Genomic DNA, 20,633 nt, shown 5'->3' on the forward strand with positions numbered 1-20,633 from the left:
CGCATGCAAAATCATAGCATCTGTAACATCTGTAATATTTTGACACAACTGCTTAATTTTTGAGAGTTTAAAACATTTTAAATGCTCCAACCACCCATATGTCTGACCATATTAAAAAAGAGACTGTAGCTTTTTTAGGATTAGGACCTCCTCCATGCCGACTGTGAGGTCCCTTACAAAAAAACAACCTCTGGACAAAATGCTCTTTGCAGTGAGATCTGCAACGTTCCTCACAAAGGATTGCTCGACATAATCCGTGTAGCCATTAACCTTTGACCTGCTGCTACTGTATGAACTGTGTAGGGTGTTTTTTCTGTAAATGCTGTCCTGTCTCGTAATGTTTCTGTGTGACGTACAGGGATTGTGGATGGAAACTGGAGCTAGCGCTGTAATCTGGCTTATTTACGTGTAGCTCAATAGATGTGTATTGATGTGTAGCGTCCCTACCGAATGAATGAATGAATGAATTCCTTTAAATAACTGTAAGCCTGTAATTCTTTACATTTCACTTCAAAATTTGTCAGCAGATGCTTTTATTTAATCTCCCTTCACCTTCTCACTTGTTTCTTCTTTCATGAAGAAATGAGTTCTGGCAGAACCACCCGCTCTGCAGATCTATTTAGTGTAATGCAGCACTCGCACGGCTTTAGTGTTTGTGCCTCCACCTCCTAAAGGTTCATAAGCATATCATCCTCACATCCTCTTTACTGTCATTAGGCCGGAGGATGTCTGACTCAGTGCAGCGTCTAGTCTCCAAGATTATACTTTGCGCCCTGATAATTCCACTGCTAAACAAAGTAAACGCTTTGGCAAACATTGCTTTGTGTGCTTCCACTTTAGATTGAATCTGAAAGATTTTTTATATATTTTTTTGCACAAGCGTATTTAAGGACTAGCGTGTTTTGTGCATCCACGTGGTTTAGAAAATGCAGCACCCTGTATTTTCTATGAAGCAATACTTTTTTCCCCTTGCCCCTCCAGTTAAAGCCGATGTTCCCTCTCTTTTAGGCGTGCAGACAGAATGATGCACAGTAATCCTTTACAGCAATTTGCTCCCACGTAGCTCCTCACGTCTCTGAGGTCCCCTCAGCCATCTAGAAATTCCTCCACTCACTCTTCCTTCATGTTTAAATTCATTTTTTTTGCATGTTATCCAACCCTGCCTCTACATTTTCCCAACGCTCTTAAGTCTCCTGATGTAAGGGATTGCATAGCGACGCGTTTGAAACTCTTGTCACTCGTTCAAAGCGATGAACCTTGAGCTTGTCAGCTGACAAAGCAGAAGAAGCTAAACTCGGAGCAACCGTCCTACCTAGTAGCATCCAAGACTGTTAATCACTAACCTGCTTGGGGGGAGGAAATGGGTCAGCGCCTTGGCTGCTGACAGCCTCTGGATGGGCCTGCTTACCTTGCAGCTTACGAGGGCAACTCTGTAATATGTCTGGATTTGGGATGTGGGAGATGGGTTTTAATACCATAATCTCTAGCTTGGTGGTTTGTCATTATTCAGCAATCATGTCCTCTACAGGGAAGAGAGAGGGATGTTTGTTGTGCCTGAAATTGTTGCTCGGTGAGAATCATTATAAGTGTTCGCTGCAAAAATTGAGATATTAAAGGCAAACTAGGCAGTTTTGGCTTGCTTTGAGCACCCCCTAGTGTCCATTTGATAGATCCCAAAGCAAAACGTATCTCCTTGCTCCGCGTTTGTCTTTTTAACACCTTAATCTGAAAGCTGAAACGCCTCCCCAGCCTTCACTAGTGTCTACAAGCGTGATTCATCACTAAATCGAACAAGTTAGCTGTGTTCATGATCTAATACGCTGAAAGCAGACTGCAGCATGAGGTATGTCAGCCAAATTTTTTTCTAAGTCCAATAGACCCGGCGGGCAATCTGAAGTTGCAAATGTTGTATTTTGGCCACAGAGGGTGGTGGGGGCCTGAGTGACGTTTCATTAACCCTGTAAAGGGTTATTTTAGCACATACGGGCTCAAGGAAATAGTTGAAAAATATGAAAAAGTTGCGTAGTATCCCTTTAAAGTCAAAATCGTGCTTTTGAGTGTGCTTACAGCACAGCCGTGTGCGTTTGAATAAGCATCATGTACTTTCTGTTCCTGCGTGTCGAAACGCCGGTTGACAAAGGGACGCCTTAGTGTTGTCACTTCCTTTATGGTGTCTGTGGTTTTTTCTTTCCTTTTTGCTCGAGGCTTTAGACCACTCTTCAAACTGTTTGTATTTATGTGTTCAGCCTTTATTTAAAACTTTATCTGAGTCACTTCTTCCCTCTTTGGTGACGCTGAACGTGTTCACCTCAGCTCTGCTGGTTTCGATCCTCCAGGAATCTGCAGGTGATGATTAGAGAGGACCTGCTCGATAGGTTGTGACAGTTTCAGCTAAAAGCGTTGAGCAAACTGCATCGTAGCTTCTCACATCCGGAGAGCGCCATTTTGTTCACTTCCTTTTCTCTAGAGCAGTTTTCAGCAGGGTAAGTCTGTAATATCCATTTGAGCTCCGGCATTAGTGAAAGCTGAAAGTTTGTGTGAAAATATAAATTATGAGTACGGTAAATTTTGGTTGTCATTTTTATATACGTGTTTTTTGCACATTCATAGTCTTGTTTTTGCACATTATTGGTGACATGCTTGAGACACTTAACAGTTTTAACACCAACATGTCAAATTTTCATATTACAAGTTTCTATAAAGACTATTTAGCAGTGCACTATGGAACACATGCATTTAGGCTTTTGTGCATACATAAACCCTTTTTTCCAGAATTTCCTGTTTATTTGTAAACAGTTTCTTTTATTGTTGCAGAATTATTGACTCGGCTGATAAAAGTGTAGGAATTTGATTTGGCAGGCAGTTGCAGTTTTCCCCACCGGCCTCTCTGATGATCCTGCAGTGCAGCGTGCCTCGATCAGAAGCATGCATGAATTAGCACTCATTCATTTTTTTGCCAGTGCAAAGCAAGAACGAGTCCACAGTGTTATGATTACTTCCATACCCGAGGAACTGTTGCGTACAATGACAGCATTCCCTCAGTAACTTCTCTATTCTTTACTGTCTTGTGTGTTTAGTGGGGGAGAAAAATTGTTCTGCAGGGCGCACCGATGTGCAAAAACATGTCTAAAGGCAGATGGAATTTGCTCTGCTTTTAAAAAGTTGAGTAAAACGGTGACTCATGCTGCTGCTGCATATATCACCTCCCTTTTTTGTGCACACATCTATTTGTGTGTGTGTGTGTGTGTGTGTGTGTGTGTGTGTGTGTGTGTGTGTGTGTGTGTGTGTGTGTGTGTGTGTGTGTGTGTGTGTGTGTGTGTGACTTTGTCCGTTATACTTCTGTATTTTTCTTCTTTTCTTCCCATCTGCCTAAAATGCAGAAGAAAACCTCTAAATAATCTCTTAAAACTCATATAAACATCCAGACTTCATCAGTGACATTTTGCATACTAATGAAAATAATAGGAATAGTAGGAATATCTCGGTGCACGCTTGCATGCCTTTTTTTACTCTGGCTAATGCCTGCAGCCCGTTATCAGATTTGGAGATCTGCCTGTTTTGCTGCCACTTTTCATAGAGACACCTGCTCTTTGCAGGCTCTATTTTCTTCTGTCTACCTTCACAAAATGGATGTGTTTTATCTCATCAGATGTGTGCGTGTATGTGTGTATTTCATTCATAGCTCAAATGTTTAGGTTTGTTACATTAAACTGATGTTTCTGCTTCATAAATCCACCTATTTTTCTCTGCACTAAGATGATTGAAGGTTCAACTTTATCTGCCACTTCAGTATGGAGAATTGATCAGTTCTTTCTAAGAATAAGTCCACAGTGAACAGAAACAGGGCCTGACTACTTGAAATACTTTAGTTTGTTCCCATTTCTATTTCAGTCTGAGCTTGCTTCTTTTGTTCCTAGACAGGTACGAGGTGTCATGAATCAACATGTGTAGTCCTGCCTTGTCTTCAGCTTGCTTTCTGTTCCCTAAACCTTTTATCTGAGGTTTTTAGATTTAATAACCCTGTAAACAAACCCACCGGTCAGAATCATTTCATGTTATGTGTTCATTTTGTTGAAGTATTGATCATTTTGATTAAAACTGATGTTTTAATGGATAACAATGGCAATATATTTAACATTTTTACATATTTTCTGCCTTTTTTTCCCCACTTTGAATCTGATTAATCGCTGCATTATTCTTCAATTTAGATTTTTGACTGTGATATTTGTTTTAACACCTGCTCTGCATTTCCTTTGTCCCTTCTGGGTCAAGCAGCCTCAGACGTATGAAGCGGTGGAACCGTTGGACCTGGAGGAGATCCTGATGTCACAGTTAACTAGCGAAGACCTGGCTCTGATGCACGAACTCGGAGACTTTCCCGATGATGAACTGAAAGTGGAGCAGGTGGAGAGGGAGAGGCGGACCATTCGGCACTCCGTCCCCGAGGATGGGTGAGTTCCAGGCTGTTTTTGGCGATAAGGATTGCCTTCATTTTCTCTAAAATTATTTAGTCATTTCTTGTTATCTTAGTTCATTCAGAACATTTGTGTCTTTCTCTCAGTTTGACCATGAACAACAGATTAGGATAAGCGGTGAATTTCAAGATTTCCATTCCTCTGTGCGTGTCTGCATGCCCATTTATCAGCAAACATAACTGATATCTGTCCTCTTTACAGATGGGAGTTAGATCCACATGTCAGAGACTGTGTGAAGAGTTACACCCAGCCATGGCTGATAGTCTCCAGGAGGTAGACACTTCGTTTCTGAATGGTTCTACTTATCTATGTTTTGGAAGAGACATTGTGTTGGGTTTGCATGTTGACGTTTTGGCTTTTGTGTGTGTAAAGGTGCCAGGGGGACGGCTGGAGCATGTACTCTGAGCGAACTGGCCTTCACAAAAACCTGCAGAAACAAATATTTGAGTCTGATATTCAGCCAAAAACCAAGGAAAAAGCAGTAAGCAGTAACAACACATTCAGTCCTGTTTTGGTCTTAAATAATAGTTCATGCATATCTATTTTTAAGGTGGATTTAAGGTGGACACTAGCAACGACTTCTTCCTTTGTGTAGCCCATTTGATTGTTGATTTTATTCAACAAACAGCCACACATGTGATGCAAGTTAAAGCCTGAGTAGTGGGATGAATTTGAGAATTTCTGAGAAAGACGGCATAAATTCTTAAATTTGCATGTAAAACAGTTCAAACTTTTAATGCTGGAGTTTTAAATTTACCAGAAAAAACATGGACGTTTACTGAAATGATCAAATTGTGAATTTGCCAAGAAAAAGAAGAGTCACAGGAAGGTATTGTAGATATACTAATAAAGGGCCCATATCATGCTTTTTACACCTTCCAGAGCAAAAGTAGGCACAATAGCACACAGCTGCAGACCCAGAGACACCAGATTCACACCGACATGTCCCACTCAGTCCCTTTTAAATAGCAAATTTTCCTTAAAATTTTACCCCTTAGCTCCTTGTAAACTAATATATTTCTTTGTTAATTTGTTTATTTCTTTGTTTTATTCACCCAGTACAAAGGGATTGCTTTATAGAAATGTAAATCAGTTTAAAGTTAAGCTTTGCTTTCTGAAATGCTATTTAAGAAAAGTTTTTTAATGGGACATAAAATGTAAAACTCACCGTTCATCCTTTTGTGTAGCCATGTGGGCTTCAGCTATTAATTGTGGACACAAAACCATCCATCCGACAGCATTCTGTCAGTGCTCGGTTTTAGGAATTATGTGCCTTAAACGACACAATTTAAAATGTCCCCGTTTGTGATGTCACAGTTGGGGAACTTAGTGTAGAACCACCTCTGATGTGCAAGAGAGAGCTGCTGCTGGAGAAGCAGCTGCTCTACTCTAATCCCCTCCCAGATGTCGGAGCTTCTCAGCTTATGGCAGAGTGGGTGAGGTATAGGTGGGCGTGGCCAGCTCCACCTTGTTTTCTTAAAGTGACAGAGCTCTGAAACGGCTCATTCTGGAAAGTACTGAAAATGTAAAGAATGAAGCTGCTGAGATTGCTTTATGTGAGAGGGATTTAGAGCAAAAAAACATCACTAACATGTTGTGTAGATAACAGAAGTGGTATAACTTAAGAAAAAAGTAAAAATAAGTGTCCTCTAAAGAGAAGTGAGTTTTTGAAAAAGCAAAAAAATAAAAAAAAAGATATAAAAATAAATGAATGCTAAACTAAATTAATGTCTTGTTTACACACCAATTTGATGCACTGACATCATGTCTTGTCCAAAAGTTACAAACTACCGAAGAACAAGGAAACTACTTTGTAATGGGATTTCTATAAGCTGGGTTTAGTTAAAGGGCCTTTTGTGACACTTAAATAAGAGCGGTATGGTAGTCCATACTGATCAAGGCCTGAGAGACATGTGCGTGCGTGTGCTTCAGTACCGAACACAACACTGTGTTGTTATTCCCATCACTCTTCTCACAGTAACAGTGGCTCTTTTAAGTTCATCCAGACTGCTTTGCACAAAGCTGCATCAACATTTTTCAGCCTCTGCTGTTGATGTTTAACCAGACTGGTTATTGCATGTTGCACAATAGAAAATGTGGAATATTATGCATGCAGCAAATAGATAATTAACATCTATATGTCGGTTTCAGCTTCATTAATTGCCTCTTTCAAATTGATTCTATTGGATTCATTGGAATCTTTTGTCCCTTTTGTGGTTTTTCTGGCTCTCAGAGTTGGCCAGTCCCAGCCATCCAAGTCCCAGTCAGAACCACTCCCACCCCCTCCCTTCTGTTGCTTGCTAGTACTGGTTAATCATCCAAACCAAAAAGCCTCCTATTACGGGTGCAGGATTCCCATCATCTGTATGCCAGAGAGAATGAGAGAGAGAGAGAGAGAGAGTGCCAGAGTAACAGGAAGAACAGCGCCATTGTCCTTTCAGCCATGGGCCAATCTGCTTTGACAAAAGGCCCCGGGTTTTTGGCGAGGTGGTTTCTTGGAGCCTGAACCGACAGCGGCTCCACCAGGGTGGATGCTCGGTCAGTGCTGCCCTGTAGTGTGAGAGGCTGGATGTGAGTTTGATGGATGATGGGAGTGAAAGAGACAAGAAGAGGGGGGGTGGCAAAGGGGGAGTGTTCTAATAATGGAGCAGTGAAGTTACACCATGAGTGAGAAATTCTCTTAAATTTCCCTTTAATGTTTCCATGGAAGGGTCAATCACCGCACAGCTAATCTGCAGAAAAACATACTAAGCGTTGGCGTGGATGGGTTGTCCGTTAGATATAAAGTCATTGGTCCCAAGCCACCTCAGAATGGGCAAAATATGAACATTAGCTACAGTAATGCTAACTGTAGAATAAAGCTAGGCCAAGCTAGCTTGTGCTACTGCTAATGCTAGCTTGAGTACCTGCTAACGCTAGTCCCCCCAGAGTTACTAGCTTCAGGCAGCATCATATCAGCTCACAAAAAATTCATGTCTTTGACAAGTGGTGGGCAAACCCAGAGCATTATGGGGTTTTATTTGGCCATTTATCAGAGCTCTTGGGGCATTTTGAGCCCCAAAAAGGTTCTTTGGTGCTATATTTAAGCCCCGAGAGCAATTTCCAGCTGTAAAAGAATAAGTACAGGATATCTTGGAACATCTTTAAGATTTTGAGATTCCTTTAATGAGGATGTTTATTAATTATTCACAATCCAATATAATTCCCATAGGTCTCTGAGCACATCTGCACATCACAGAATGGAATTAATTAGACGTGCGAGTTATTGCAGATGCCTGGTGCCATTTTTAATTTAACAGGACAGAGCTGTTGCTTGCAGGGGACTTGTTGGTTGTCATAATAATCCTGCATCCGACCAGTTTAGTCCCCCAGGGCTGGTGTAGCTCAGTCCTTCATCCTCGTTTTGTCTGACGAGCTGCAAACCTGCTAGCTGGTGCCTGACTACAGAACTCCATCAGCTAATACAAGACGTGTAGATATTAGCAACAGCACCACCAATTTACCCCTCATCAAACCCTTAGTAGCCTCCCCTTTTAAATGAATGGTCACGTCTGTTGTGCTTACACCAGCAACTCCAATTATTAAGGTCACTTAGCATGGCACACACAAAAGCCATACCAAGCATGTTCATGTAACTTGTATTGCGTCAACTTTTCAGGCATAAATTTCCCATTAACGGGATGCTTGGCTTGTGTTTTCTACTTTTAAGTAATTCTCAGAAATCCCCAAGAGGGTTTCTTCGTCTTGAGGCCAAAACTAACCTGTCTAGACATTGTAAATGCCTGTCGAGAGAACCAGGGAGTCTGCATTTTTAAATTAGATGAATACAAACCTTCAGCTTATCTCTCTCTAACTCTCTCACAGGATTCTTGCCTTACTTCTCTGTCCTGGAATACAGGATAGCTCATGACTCATCTTTACTTGCTTGTTTGTTTTTTTTTTAAATCCCAGATCAGGTCTCCGAGTCTTGCAGGTCTGACCGAGGACTCGGGTCGCACTCTGACTTCGTGTGATTTTAACTTGCGAAGTCTGGCCCCGGACCCGAGGGTGAAGTATGCTTTGGCCTTCAGCAACCAGGAGGAACTGGATCGATTAAACCAGGAAGCGCGGCAGGAAAACAGGCCCTCTGAGCTTTTTTCTCTTTACCCACCACCGGACGAGGTGAAGAAATAAAAAAAATGAATAAATCTTCTCTAAAATCCAAGTTAAAACACTTAAACTTTATTTCTAAAAATGTGATATAGTTTCCCGTGCAACATCTGTGTTTTATTTGAACCGTACGCCGTCGCATTTGCAGGATGATGCTGTGGAAATCCGTCCCATTCCTGACTGCCCCAAAGAACACACTGGAGAACGCATCCTGATGCGATGCCAGGCCATAAAGTACGTCACACATTTTCATTAAGTTGTAGGAGGGGGAATAGTTTTATCATTTCAACAGCTGCTTTCTGTTTATTGTGCAAGACGGACAAGGAGCCAACAGTTTCAGGCGCCCCCTTGTTTTTGAAAATGAGCTTTTATGATGCATTTAAGATACAAAGCAACTTCTCACATAAAAAAATGTTTTTGCAAATATTGTTTTGGGAAATCAGCCATAAATGAGGGTGAAGGAGTGATGTGTAATGGACGTATTCTCCAAAATGCCTCTAATCCTCCTTCCATTTGAGGAATTCTTTCATTCACATGAACTCAAACAACATTTTCAGGCTTCAGACGATCTCCCTTGTCCTTCTGCAGCTCCCGGCTGCCAAATGTTTCAGTCTCAACTCGCTGCGGTTTGGCAGCATCACCTCTGATCCTGTTAGCCTTCGGTTCAACATGTCATCACTTATGGTTTAGCTGTGTCCCATCATAACAACGATTCACAGGAATAGAACGAAGTTTTGCTCTTGGCAGTGGCTGAATTATAGATTTCCTTTTTCTTTCAGGTTTGAAATTGACATTGAGCCCATATTTGCCACCCTGGCCTTATATGACCTAAAAGAGAAGAAAAAGGTAAGAAAAACTCTTGCTGAACTAGACTCCCCCAAAGAATGTAAATTTTGTTTTACTTTAGCTTAAGGAATACATACATTCCAACAAGTTTAAACGTTTCAGTTTATTTTTATCTGTAATGTAAAATAATATTTTTTTTTAAATATTATCAAGCAGGAGAAAAGTGCTTCTCAGTACATGAAAGCCACACATTGCAATATTTTTATATTTTAAATCATTTTCTTGAGCCATATGTGCTAAAATGACCCTTTACTGGGTTAATAAAATGCCACCCAGCCCCTATCGCCCCCTGTGGCCAGAATATTCCACTTGCAACTTCAAACTGGCGGGCCGCTCTTTTGGAACTTCATGAACACAGCTGATTTGTTTAATTTAGTGATGAATCACTCCTGTAGACACTAATAAAGGCTGGGGAGACATTTCAGCAGTTAGATTAAGGTGTTAAAAAGACGAACGCCCTGTGAGGTGATGAGTTTTGCTTTAGGTTCTACAAATGGAATCTAGGGGGTGCTAAAAGCAAGCCAAAACTGCCTCGTCTCCCTTTAAGGAAATATTCAGTATTTACATACATACTGCATACATACAGGGGCGACGGTGGCATAGGAGTTAAGTGCTCGCCCCGTAATCGGAAGGTTGCTGGTTTGAGTCCCGCTCAGTCTGTCGCTGTCGTTGTGTCCTTGGGCAAGACACTTAACCCACGTTGCCTGCTGGTGGTGGTCGGAGGGACCGGTGGCGCCAGTGCTCGGCAGCCTCGCCTCTGTCAGTGCGCCCCAGGGCAGATGTGGCTACATTGTAGCTCATCCCCACCAGTGTGTGAATGTGTATGTGAATGGGTGAATGACTGATTGTGTTGTAAAGCGCCTTGGGGGGTTATAGGACTCTAGAAGGTGCTATATCAAATACAGGCCATTTACCATTTAGATACATAAGCTAAATTCGGTTCGACGAAACGAGGAACTTAGAGCAGTGAATTTAGACGTGGCTGGACCCAACAAGAGCTGTCTACAGTGAAATGTAGTTTTCTCTTAGATTTAACAACTTTTTAACTGGCAGGTCAACAATTGGTTGGAGCCCATTTTTAGCACTGAGCTTTTTGACACATGCAATAAACTTAACTGTAAAGTGAGAGGTTTTAGTTTAAATTGAGGCCTTTTAAGATAAAAATCCCAAGGCACTGGACAAAAATGCAAAAAAAGTAAAAAAAAATTTTTTATTGCAGTCTGTAAAAATGTCAATGTCAATTTTATTTATATAGCACATTTCCAACAATCAGAGACTGCACAACTGTACATAGACAAGCAGTAAATAAAATGATAAAACACTGAGAGACTTCCAGTAGACCCTAATATTACTTAACTATAAAATCAATTAGAAGCAAGGGTAAAAAAGTAGGTTTTTTTAAAGAGACTTAAAAGCAGAAAGACTGTCAGCAAACCTAATCGGTAGGGGAAGGCTGTTCCAGAGCTTGGGAGTGGCCATAGAAAAGGCTCTGTCGCCTCTGGATTTCAGCCTAGACTTGGGAACAGATAATAGATGTAGAGAGGATGATCGGAGGTTTCGTTTGGGGACACGAGTGTTTAACAGTTCCGACAGATAAGGAGGGGCCAAATTGTGTTGTGCCTTAAAACAGATCAGTAGCACTTTAAATTGAATCCTGTAATTGATCGGGAGCCGGTGAAGAGCTTGTAAGACTGGTGTTATGTGATCCCTGCGCCTCCTACCTGTCAGCAAGCGGGCTGCTGCATTCTGAGCCACCTGCAAGCGGTGAATTGACGACTGCTCCAGTCCATGATAAAGAGGGTTGCAGTAGTTGAGTCTCGACATGATTGAAAAGGTTATACACCTGCTAAAGTCTTTGAGTGGTAAATAGGGCTTGACTTTACTAAGAACACGCAAATGAAAGAACACGCTCTGGACCACAGAACTTATTTGTTTATCAAGTTTAAAATGGCCATCAATGAAAAAACCCAGATTTCTTGCCTGAGACACACAAAGTCAAAGTCAAAAGGATTCTAAAGGGCCAAATACACTGTTTACCCCGTGCAACCGCCCAGGGTCCCCGAAAACAACAATTTCCGTCTTTTTGTCATTTAAAGTGAGAAAAATGAAGTAATAGTGACATCCTGTGGTCAAATGTGGTTACTGCAACCCATCACTCTTCCCCCGTTGCCAGTTATGGGTAAAAAAAATGTATATATGTATAAATACTATCAGTGTTTTCACAATTATGAACAATTAAAAAAATATAGTGGAGAAAATTAGGGCAACATTCGAATAATTAAGATCAAGATGAAAAAATAAATAAATAAATAAATTTGTAAAAGTTGAATATTGCTGTAAAGAAGAAAAGAAAGAAAGAAAACTATCTTTAATATAGCGACTCTCAAGATACAAATCACGTATTCTGTTGGCATTATTATTTCAGACGACAATAACGTGGATTATTTTTCTAGCTCTGGGATTGTGTTGGTGTTGTCGTGCAAGACCGAAAGGCAGTGATGGTTTTGGGGCAGAGACTTAAAGATTGAGTTGCCGAGTAATTATGGTGCAGGCGCTTGGAAACGTGCCACAATTCAACGTTAAAATGAGTTTGAATGGAAGTGAAACATCCGTACCAGTTCCAGTTCAGTCTAAATTAGCACTGAAAGACTTTAAAATGATTAAAATTGTGATGAACAGACCAGTGAACCAAGTTTTTGACATATTTTTATTTTTAAACATGTTAAAATCGTATGTGGTTTTCTTTTAAGCTCTTTATAAGATTTATTGGAGCATCATCTTTTATTTTCACCTCCTGGAGGGGGGGAGTGAGCGTGGTCATCCAATTGCACCGTGTTTTCCCTCTCAGCTACTCTAAGCGGTGGGTGTTGTGGATGTTTTCTGTAGATTAGCAGAGCTGAACACTTTTCTGGGTGAAGGGACCGGAAAGATTATGCGCTCGTGAAGATCTGGTTTTTACCCCTCCTATCAGCGTTGCCCTCGTGCTCTATGCTCCGGCTTGTCTGTGTCACTAAAAGCTCTGTAAGACTCTTTATTTTCCTCCTAGCGATGGAGGGAAATTTAAAGCCACTTATTGTTAAACTTGAACTGCACTGAAAGACGTTTTGGAGGATCAACCCTCATAAAAAATCTTTCATATAGAAAAGAATGATTGTGACCGTTGCAGTTGTGCAGCTTTTGAAGTTGCGGTGCTGAGTGGTGACGTTGGCCTGATGGTTTTTGCAGATCGGAGATGTCTCCTTGTGAAGGTTAACAACTTCCTGTGTTCCTGATTGTTAAAGAGCGATAAAGCATCCCTCTGTCAGAGCGAAGGAACAACTGTCAGTCTTGTTTTATCACATTTGATTGCAGCTGAGCTGTGGAGCATTTAACCTTTGACCTACTTACTTTGATGAGTGCTTTTCTTTTTTTTTTTTTTTTGCTTTAATGATTATTTTTAAATTCCTCTCTTCACTTGCTTTACTTGCTTCTCAGCTGCTTTAAACTTCTCCTCGGTCCTCCTGCTTCCCTCCTGTGACTCATGAGAAATGGTTTGTTTTTGTTCGCATCAGTTCTGCTGTTTTACTTTCGTGAAATCTGCTGCAGATGTTCGCGAGATTCCATCTTAGAGCTGTGATTATTAAACGCGTCTCCCCGGGTCCATCAGCCAGAGGGCGTGGAGGCAGGTTCTGACCCTGACAAGTGGCCTACTTATCAAAGCAAACACGTGGATAAGAAACAGATTTTAGAGGAGGCATGCATGCAGATGGATTTCCTGACTAAAAAGATAATTTTTTGGGTGTGTTCACCTTGAAAATTGCCCCTCACTAAGCTACAAATTCAAAAGGTCGTGCAGAAAATTTGTGCATTTCAACAGCTGCAGCTACGATCACATTCTCACTCCCAGCACGTCAAAAACAAACGCTTGGTCAGCCACCCTCCGCCTCAGACCCTTGACGCCAAAAGTGCCCTTTTTCGTCACTTATGTGCGAAAAGGGGTTTTCCCTTTTCTGACTGCAGATCCCAATGCAACGTGAAACTGACGCGATGGGATGTCCGCAGCCAGGGCACCAAACAAGCTCATTGTACCTCACCCTAACCTTATCCTCTTGTTATTTAACCTTCCCCTCACCCCTATCCTAACCTTAACCATCTTGCTAGCTAACACGATAGTGATGTGTCGGTCGCGAACGAACCGGCTCTAAGTGCCGGCTCTTTGAAGTGAACGACTGGAGCCGGCTCGTCATTGGGAGCCGTCCCCTCCCCTCCCCCCCCCCCACCTTGGTGAAAGCTACAGGCGATTGGTCAACATGTGTAACTGCGTGTCCAGACTGTCCACACATGGAGCAGTAGGGGCGGGGAAGAGAGAGGATCATACTCAGACAGACACACAGCAGAGCACATGCGGGAGGAGGGAGACGAGAGGGAATGAGGAGGAGGAAAAAGGCGAGCGAGAGGGAGGAGAGCGTGACGAAGACAGTGAGAAAATGAGCGCCAGCAGTCGGAAAGTGGAGATTTCTTAAAGTGTTCAGTTATTAATTCCATTGAAATGATAAATATTTGATATATTGCTTTTTTTTTACATTAGTAAGTTATTTTACATATAGTTTAGCATAATTTTGGTTATAAATGTACTCTATTCAATTCAATTCAAGTTTATTTATATAGCGCTAAATCACGACAAGAGTCGTCTCAAGGCACTTCACATAATAAAAATTCCAATTCAGGTCAGTTCATTAAGCCAATCAGAAATAATGTTTCCTATATAAGGAACCCAGCAAATTGCATCAAGTCACTATACAGCAATCCTCATACCAAGCAAGCATAAAGTGACAGTGGAGAGGAAAACTCCCTTTTAACAGGAAGAAACCTCCAGAGAATCCTGGCTCAGTATAAGCAGCCATCCTCCACGACTCACTGGCTCTACGCAACAGAAAATCTGAGGAGCCACTTGGGAGCCGAAAGAGCCGGCTCTTTTTGGTGAGCTGAGCCAAAAGAACCGGCTCTCTGAAAAGAGCCGGAATTCCCATCACTAATGTGTAGGTCGCTCTAAAAGCCGGCTCTATGAAGTGAACGGCGGGAGCCGCCTCGTCATTGGTCGGGTTTGGACCGAGCCAACGCGAGGGGGAGGTTTCCGCTACCAAGGTGGAGGTTAAAAGTAGAGGGTATTTGTAACCTCCCCCTCGCCAGATGGCATGTTCTAACGTTCCCCTTGGGCGGCAAATACGAAAGTTCACAGTCCGAACGCATGGGAAACAAATGCTTGATCACAGTGAGAGTAACGTTTTAGGTAGCAAGAGGGTTAAGGTTAGGATGAGGGAGAGGGGAAGGTTATAAATAGTAAAACGTTAAGGTTTAGGTGCGGTTAAATGAGCTGGCTCTGTGCCGCATCAGCGGACATCCCATCGCGTCAGTTTTACGCTGCATTAGGATCTGCAGTCAGAAAAGGGGAAAACCCCTTTTCGCACATAAGTGACGACAAAGGGCACTTTTGGCGTCAGGGGTCTGACGCGGAGGGTGGCTGACCAAGCGTTTGTTTTTGACGCGCTGGGAGTGAGAATGTGTTGTTTGATTGGAGCTACGCTAATTTAGCAACACCAGATGTTCTCCTTCAGACACCACAGAGCTTGTGGCTGTGAGGCGGACACATCTACAAAACGTGTTGTGTTAAAGTGGCTTATTGCATTCCTTGTGTCTCATTTCATCAAACTGTAATAAGATTATCATTCACTCAGAACAATAACTCTGTGGATGCTTGCCCTTTGTTTAACATGTTTGTCTATTTGAGTGGAGAAACTGGGAAACCACAGTGTGTCTCATTTTAAGCAAACAAGGTCATTTCTGTTGGGAAATCAGCACTTATTATTTGTATTTTGTCTTTTTTTAAGGGAAATGTGACCCAAAAACGACTAAATGAGGTTATAATAATACTCCTCTAAGTGTGTGATGAGTTCAAGTTAGTTTGTCATGAATCTAGTTAACAAAAGTGTCAGGTTTTGTGTTTGTTGGTGTGCTGCGGTTCGGTCAGTGCAGTAAACGTCCTGCAGGATGAGGAGTGTGCCAGAGGGCGGTTTAAACCTCTGCAACCAGGAGGATCACGTGACGCACAGCAGGTCCATCCTGACCAGAGCATATGGCCATGTTCCTGCCCCCGAGGTCATTTAGAGGATTATCATCAAATCAGTCATTATTGCTTTGTTTTATTGTCAAATAACAAAAGTCTGCCTTATTTCAGTTGTATGGAGGTGTTTTCTCTCAAAAGTTAAACATTTTACCTCTTTATTTTTTATTTTTTGTCCTCTTGTAGATTTCGGAGAACTTCTACTGTGATCTCAACCCAGAACAGTTCAAAAACTTCTTAAAAAATCACACTCCTAACGTGGATCCCTCCACGCTGGCCAGATCTGGCATCTTCTCAGTCACTTATCCTTCTCCGGACATATATCTGGTCATCAAGGTAACATTATCGATTACATTTTTTCTCGTTGGCTTTAAATCTCCCTGTAATTTAATGCATGCTTGCATATTTGCCAGCAAAGTATGGATTTGTGGCGCCTAAATGTGCTGATCTTCTCAGACCTTGTGTGCTTCCTGTGCGTGTGTTTCAGATTGAGAAGGTTCTGCAGCAAGGAGAGATCAGTGACTGCGCTGACCCTTATATAACAATGAGGGAGAGTGACTCTGCCAAGGTAGTGTGACGGAGCAATTTCCTTTTTCTGCCACTTTGCAGAAAAATGACATCCACTTGGCCTTTTGTCATCCTCAGCTCCCATAAATGCTCAGTGTGTGTGTGTGTGTGTGTGTGTGTGTGTGTGTGTGTGTGTGTGTGTGTGTGTGTGTGTGTGTGTGTGCGTGCGCGCGATCTTTGTTGCTACAATTGACAGTGATGCATTCTGGGTGAAATGTTTTACAGAACAAGGACAAACTGGAGAAGTTGCGTACCCAAGCTGAGGCTTTCTGCCAGAGACTAGGGCGCTATCGCATGCCTTTCGCATGGGCGACCGTCAACGTCATGGAAGTCATTTCGACCGCCACGATAGACCGTGATGTCACAGACTCGGATAGCGCCAGAGGAGGTGTGTTTTAGTTAGTCAGAGGGAAATGAATCAGCCTGGGTCAGAAACGAGGAGGCCTGGAGATGACTTGTTTCCTGTATTTGGGTTCTGCTTTTTTAGGAGGCTAACCCCCAAATTCCACTACCTCCGCTCCGGTCCGCCCCCGCCTTCCGCAGCCGCTCGCTTCCAAACTCAATTTTTACTGGTATCCGCTCTACAACACCTCCGCTCCGGTGCGGAGACCTGAGGGGGGCAAACAAGCATGCGCGGGATTTTCGAGATCTTGCGATACAGTCCGAGCAATAAACGCGGAAGTTAGATTCAAACACCCGTTGTGTGGGAGAAGCATCGGCATGAACTGTTTAATCTGCCCATCATTTGTGTTGAGAGATCAGCAGTGTTTGGATCAACAAAGTGTGACTACTTTGATAGTGGAAACTGTATTTATGGTTTACTTTTGTGCATTTAAACTTCAGCCGCCATTGATAGTTGTTAAAAGTTGTTAAACCTGTGCATATGAAACAAAAAACGCCTTTTGTTGATCGATTTATTGTGAAAAACGGATGTTGTGCTTGCTCCTTTTCCTGTTGGGCAGTTGTGATTTCTGTCCATTTACTGCGGAGGTGCTCCGGCATCCGGCGAAAATAGGATTGATTCTATTTTTGCCGGACGCCGGAACAGAGGGCGGCGCACGGCGCCGCACTGCCGGAGCACGGCCGCAGTAGTGGAATAGCTCTGATTGACTACAACGGGACCGATTTTGCTCCGGCGTTCGTGTCGGAGCGGAGGTAGTGGAATTTGGGGGTAAGAGCAGAGCTGATTGTTTAAAAATCACAAACGTACGCGATTCTGAAAGCTTTGTTTTCTGCATAGCGCCCAACAGCAATAGTCCTAATCACAGGCCAGCAGGGTTTAAACGGACCAATCAGGAGAAGCAAGTGTCTCAGCAGGCCGTTGTAACTAAACTGAGCATTCTAGGGTGTGTGCACGAAAACATCAGTGACACAATAAACAGTTCAGATATTTAATTTTTTAAAATGTGGTAAAGTTTAAATCCAAACCAAAATTCCCCCTCTGAAGGACGATAATGATAGAATGTTCTATTCTATTCTGTTCTATTTTACAAGTGAGTTGCCAGAATTGTCCCATTCCTCTTACTGCTCACAATCTTTGCAGTGCATAAATAAAAAAGTACTTTAAAGGTTAATTTTGTTATTTCTTACATAAATATTTGTCTTCTGATTACCCAGAAATGGGTAAAAAAACATGAATTTACCAGCGAATCAGATTATTTTGTGTATCATTTGATCTGCTGTGTGGTTATTTTTGTTTTAAAGGTAAATCCAGCAGCATTGACCGAAAATCGCAGCTTCCCAGGAGGAACTCGGAGCGCTTTAGTACCATGGACGATCAGTTTTGTAACGTTTCTGGATTTAAACCTGCCACCATCACTATCACCACCATCTTCAAACAGGTCAGGCCATCATCCTCTCCTTTCATGCAGACAGATGCAAATCTGTGTGATATTTAGACAGGCGTGAGGTGTGATTCAAAACATGAACAAGGCTGCAGTCTCAGCTTGGCCTTCGGTCTCTCTGGTGAACCAAAAATGCACAAAAAAGAATCCTTCAAAGATTCTCTATTCTGTCTTATCTGACTTTTTAATGTGGAAAAAAAGTGTGTTTGTGTGCTTTAGGAAGGAGATCGTCTAAGTGATGAAGATTTGCTGAAGTTCCTTGCAGAGATAAAGAAAACCTCGACTCCACAGCGAAGAATCAAAACCATACCAGGTCATTTTTCAGTACATCTTTAAAAACATTTTCTGAAAGTTTCTTGTATTTAAAGGGGCATTATGGAAGTTTGACAGCCAAAACATGTAAAGAAATAATAAATTTCTTCTTCATACATTCTCCTGCAATGCCCTGGTCCTGTAGAATGAGCCCTGGCATTTTTACTGTGATTGCCTGTTTTTCTGTGAAATCACAGAAAAAGAGAGATGCTCGGGTCGAGCAGGCTGCTTCATGCGCGTTCACGCTCAGGCATCGCCCGTAGCATTTGCTATCCGTAGCTTTAGCAGCAGAGAGAGAGGCAGTGCCACTTTGTCGCTGTTCCTAATGCCTAGTGACAAAGCTAGCTACATTTCTGAGGACCCTTAGCTACTTTCTGTAGAACTTTCTTCTAGATATTTCCTGCAAATTAGCAACAAAATAGCCATTTTCACTCCGAACCCTTCTTTGGTTTGACGTTGTTTCAGCTGTCATCAAGGATATAAAAGTTACAGATACTGTGAATGTTACTAGAGTGTAGCTCACATTGTAAGATGTCTGACTCCCATGCAGAAGACCTGGGTTCGATTCTGGATGTGAACATAGTTTATTTAGAGTTTCTTTTTTACATTAATGGTATATTTTTTTTACAGTAAGAATCCCAAATTTTTATTTGAGACTTGCCGAACAGCATTGAATTCACAGATAAAACAGATGTGGGTTCAACTTTCATTTTGGAACAATTTTTCAAGCAAGGGAAGGGAATGATCTGAGCATGCAGGAGGACTGACCCATCATAAACCTTTGTCGGCTGTGCTGAAGAGAAAGGTACAGAACCAAATTATTTAATTAATTAGCTGCGCGTTCTCCTGACCTCTGTCCTCCGGGCCACACACACACACACACACACACACACACACACACACGGGACTGTCTCAGCTGTTATTTTCGTTAAGGAGTGTGCACGTACAGCATGCGCGCCTCGTGCACCAGCCTACTATTGAAGCTGCCGTTACGCTTTTGGCCTGAGGGGGCAATCGCGAGCATAAAAATTCAAAAGTCCGTAAAGTCTCTTGAAGTTTATTTATTAGGAAAACACAATCCTTTTCTGATTTAATGTTTTACGGATTTCAGTAGAATGACGTAGTGACTCCGGCTTTATTCAGTCTGCTGCTAACTTTGACACTGTAAATGTCTTCCAGGCTGCATAAAGCTGGACATGTCTCCTGTCCACGACACTCCAACGGGCTGTTTATCCACAGAGCTCATCCCTCTCATCCCAGTGGCTGAGAAAAACATCAGACCAGTTAAAGAAGTGCTGGAGTTTCCCTCCAGTGAGGTTTATGTCCCTCACAACATCTACAGGTGGGGATTTTTTTGAATCCTCACACTTTTTCCTACTGGAGTCCACAGAAAATGTACTTTAATTCAAACTGTGTCTTTTTTTAAGCTTCAGAAAGTTAAACTGCTTCTGCCAGAGTGGCGTCCTTGCAGAAGAGAAAGTAAATGAGTCTCAGTAGGAGGGCTCAAACACGTTTGTTTGCTTTCCCAGAGATTATTACTTAAAAATGCCCGAGGCAACGAGAACACTCAAAAGCCGACTTTAAATATGACCTTTTTTCTGGAAAACACTCCTGTGTTTCATGTGTTTATTTAAGGATCTAGTTAGAAAAAGTGAACAAGTTTGGGGGAATTTTTTTTTAATGTTTGATTAAATCTGCAAAACTTCTACTTTGCACAAGTGAAGGAAACCACATTTGGCCAACTGCTTAGATTTCTAATGTAAATGTCTGTTTCCAGTTTACCATACATTCTTCTGTAGAGATGCTGCCATCTAGTGGTGCATACTTGAACTCTTAGTTTCATCTGCAGACTAATTTGTATTTTCTCTACAATAATCTAAACACAAACCTCTCCTCCTGCACAGGAACCTGCTCTTCATCTACCCTCTGAAGCTGAACTTTGTCAACAGGCTGACATCTGCCAGAAACATTGCCATCAAAATCCAGTTCATGAGTGGTGAGGACCTAAGCTGCGCCATGCCTGTGAGTACCACAGTTTCTACCTATCCATCCATCCATCCGTCCATCAGCGTCTGCTTATCCAGAGTCGGGTCGTGGGGGCAGCAGCCTAAGCAGGGAGGCTCAGCCTTCCCTCTCCCCAGCTACTTGGGCCAGCTCCCAGAAAACCTCACCAGGGAGGTGTCCAGGAGGCATCCTAGGGCTGGGCGATATGGACCAAAACTTATATCTCGATATCTTTAAGCTGAATTCCGATATACGATATATATCTCGATATTTTCCTCCTGTAAACTGTTGACAAGTTAACTCACTTCAAGCTCTTGAGAAATTATTTACATAAAT

The 20,633-nt window shown here is 42.2% G+C and overlaps 1 protein-coding gene across 6 annotated transcripts in view; it reads left to right on the forward strand.

The window, feature by feature from the left end:
- Positions 1-20,633, forward strand: part of dock8 (dedicator of cytokinesis 8) — a 147,038-nt gene that overhangs the window by 86,827 nt on the left and 39,578 nt on the right. For 2 of the 6 annotated variants that reach the window (XM_070546140.1, XM_015972848.3), the window contains exons 3-15: positions 4,276-4,451; positions 4,677-4,748; positions 4,848-4,956; positions 8,427-8,636; positions 8,773-8,858; positions 9,404-9,470; positions 15,757-15,906; positions 16,058-16,138; positions 16,363-16,525; positions 17,842-17,978; positions 18,201-18,294; positions 19,473-19,635; positions 20,198-20,315. In XM_070546140.1, coding sequence (XP_070402241.1) covers positions 4,324-4,451; positions 4,677-4,748; positions 4,848-4,956; positions 8,427-8,636; positions 8,773-8,858; positions 9,404-9,470; positions 15,757-15,906; positions 16,058-16,138; positions 16,363-16,525; positions 17,842-17,978; positions 18,201-18,294; positions 19,473-19,635; positions 20,198-20,315 — 1,578 coding nt within the window. In that variant the 5' untranslated portion in view covers positions 4,276-4,323. Of the gene's footprint in view, positions 1-1,976; positions 2,484-4,272; positions 4,452-4,676; positions 4,749-4,847; positions 4,957-8,426; positions 8,637-8,772; positions 8,859-9,403; positions 9,471-15,756; positions 15,907-16,057; positions 16,139-16,362; positions 16,526-17,841; positions 17,979-18,200; positions 18,295-19,472; positions 19,636-20,197; positions 20,316-20,633 lie in introns of those variants that run through there. The other 4 variants (XM_070546138.1, XM_015972849.3, XM_070546139.1 and 1 more) reach the window with 4 other exon arrangements.

Source organism: Nothobranchius furzeri, chromosome 17 (genome assembly GCF_043380555.1).
Source record: "Nothobranchius furzeri strain GRZ-AD chromosome 17, NfurGRZ-RIMD1, whole genome shotgun sequence".
In the NCBI taxonomy this organism is placed as follows: Eukaryota; Metazoa; Chordata; class Actinopteri; order Cyprinodontiformes; family Nothobranchiidae; genus Nothobranchius; species Nothobranchius furzeri.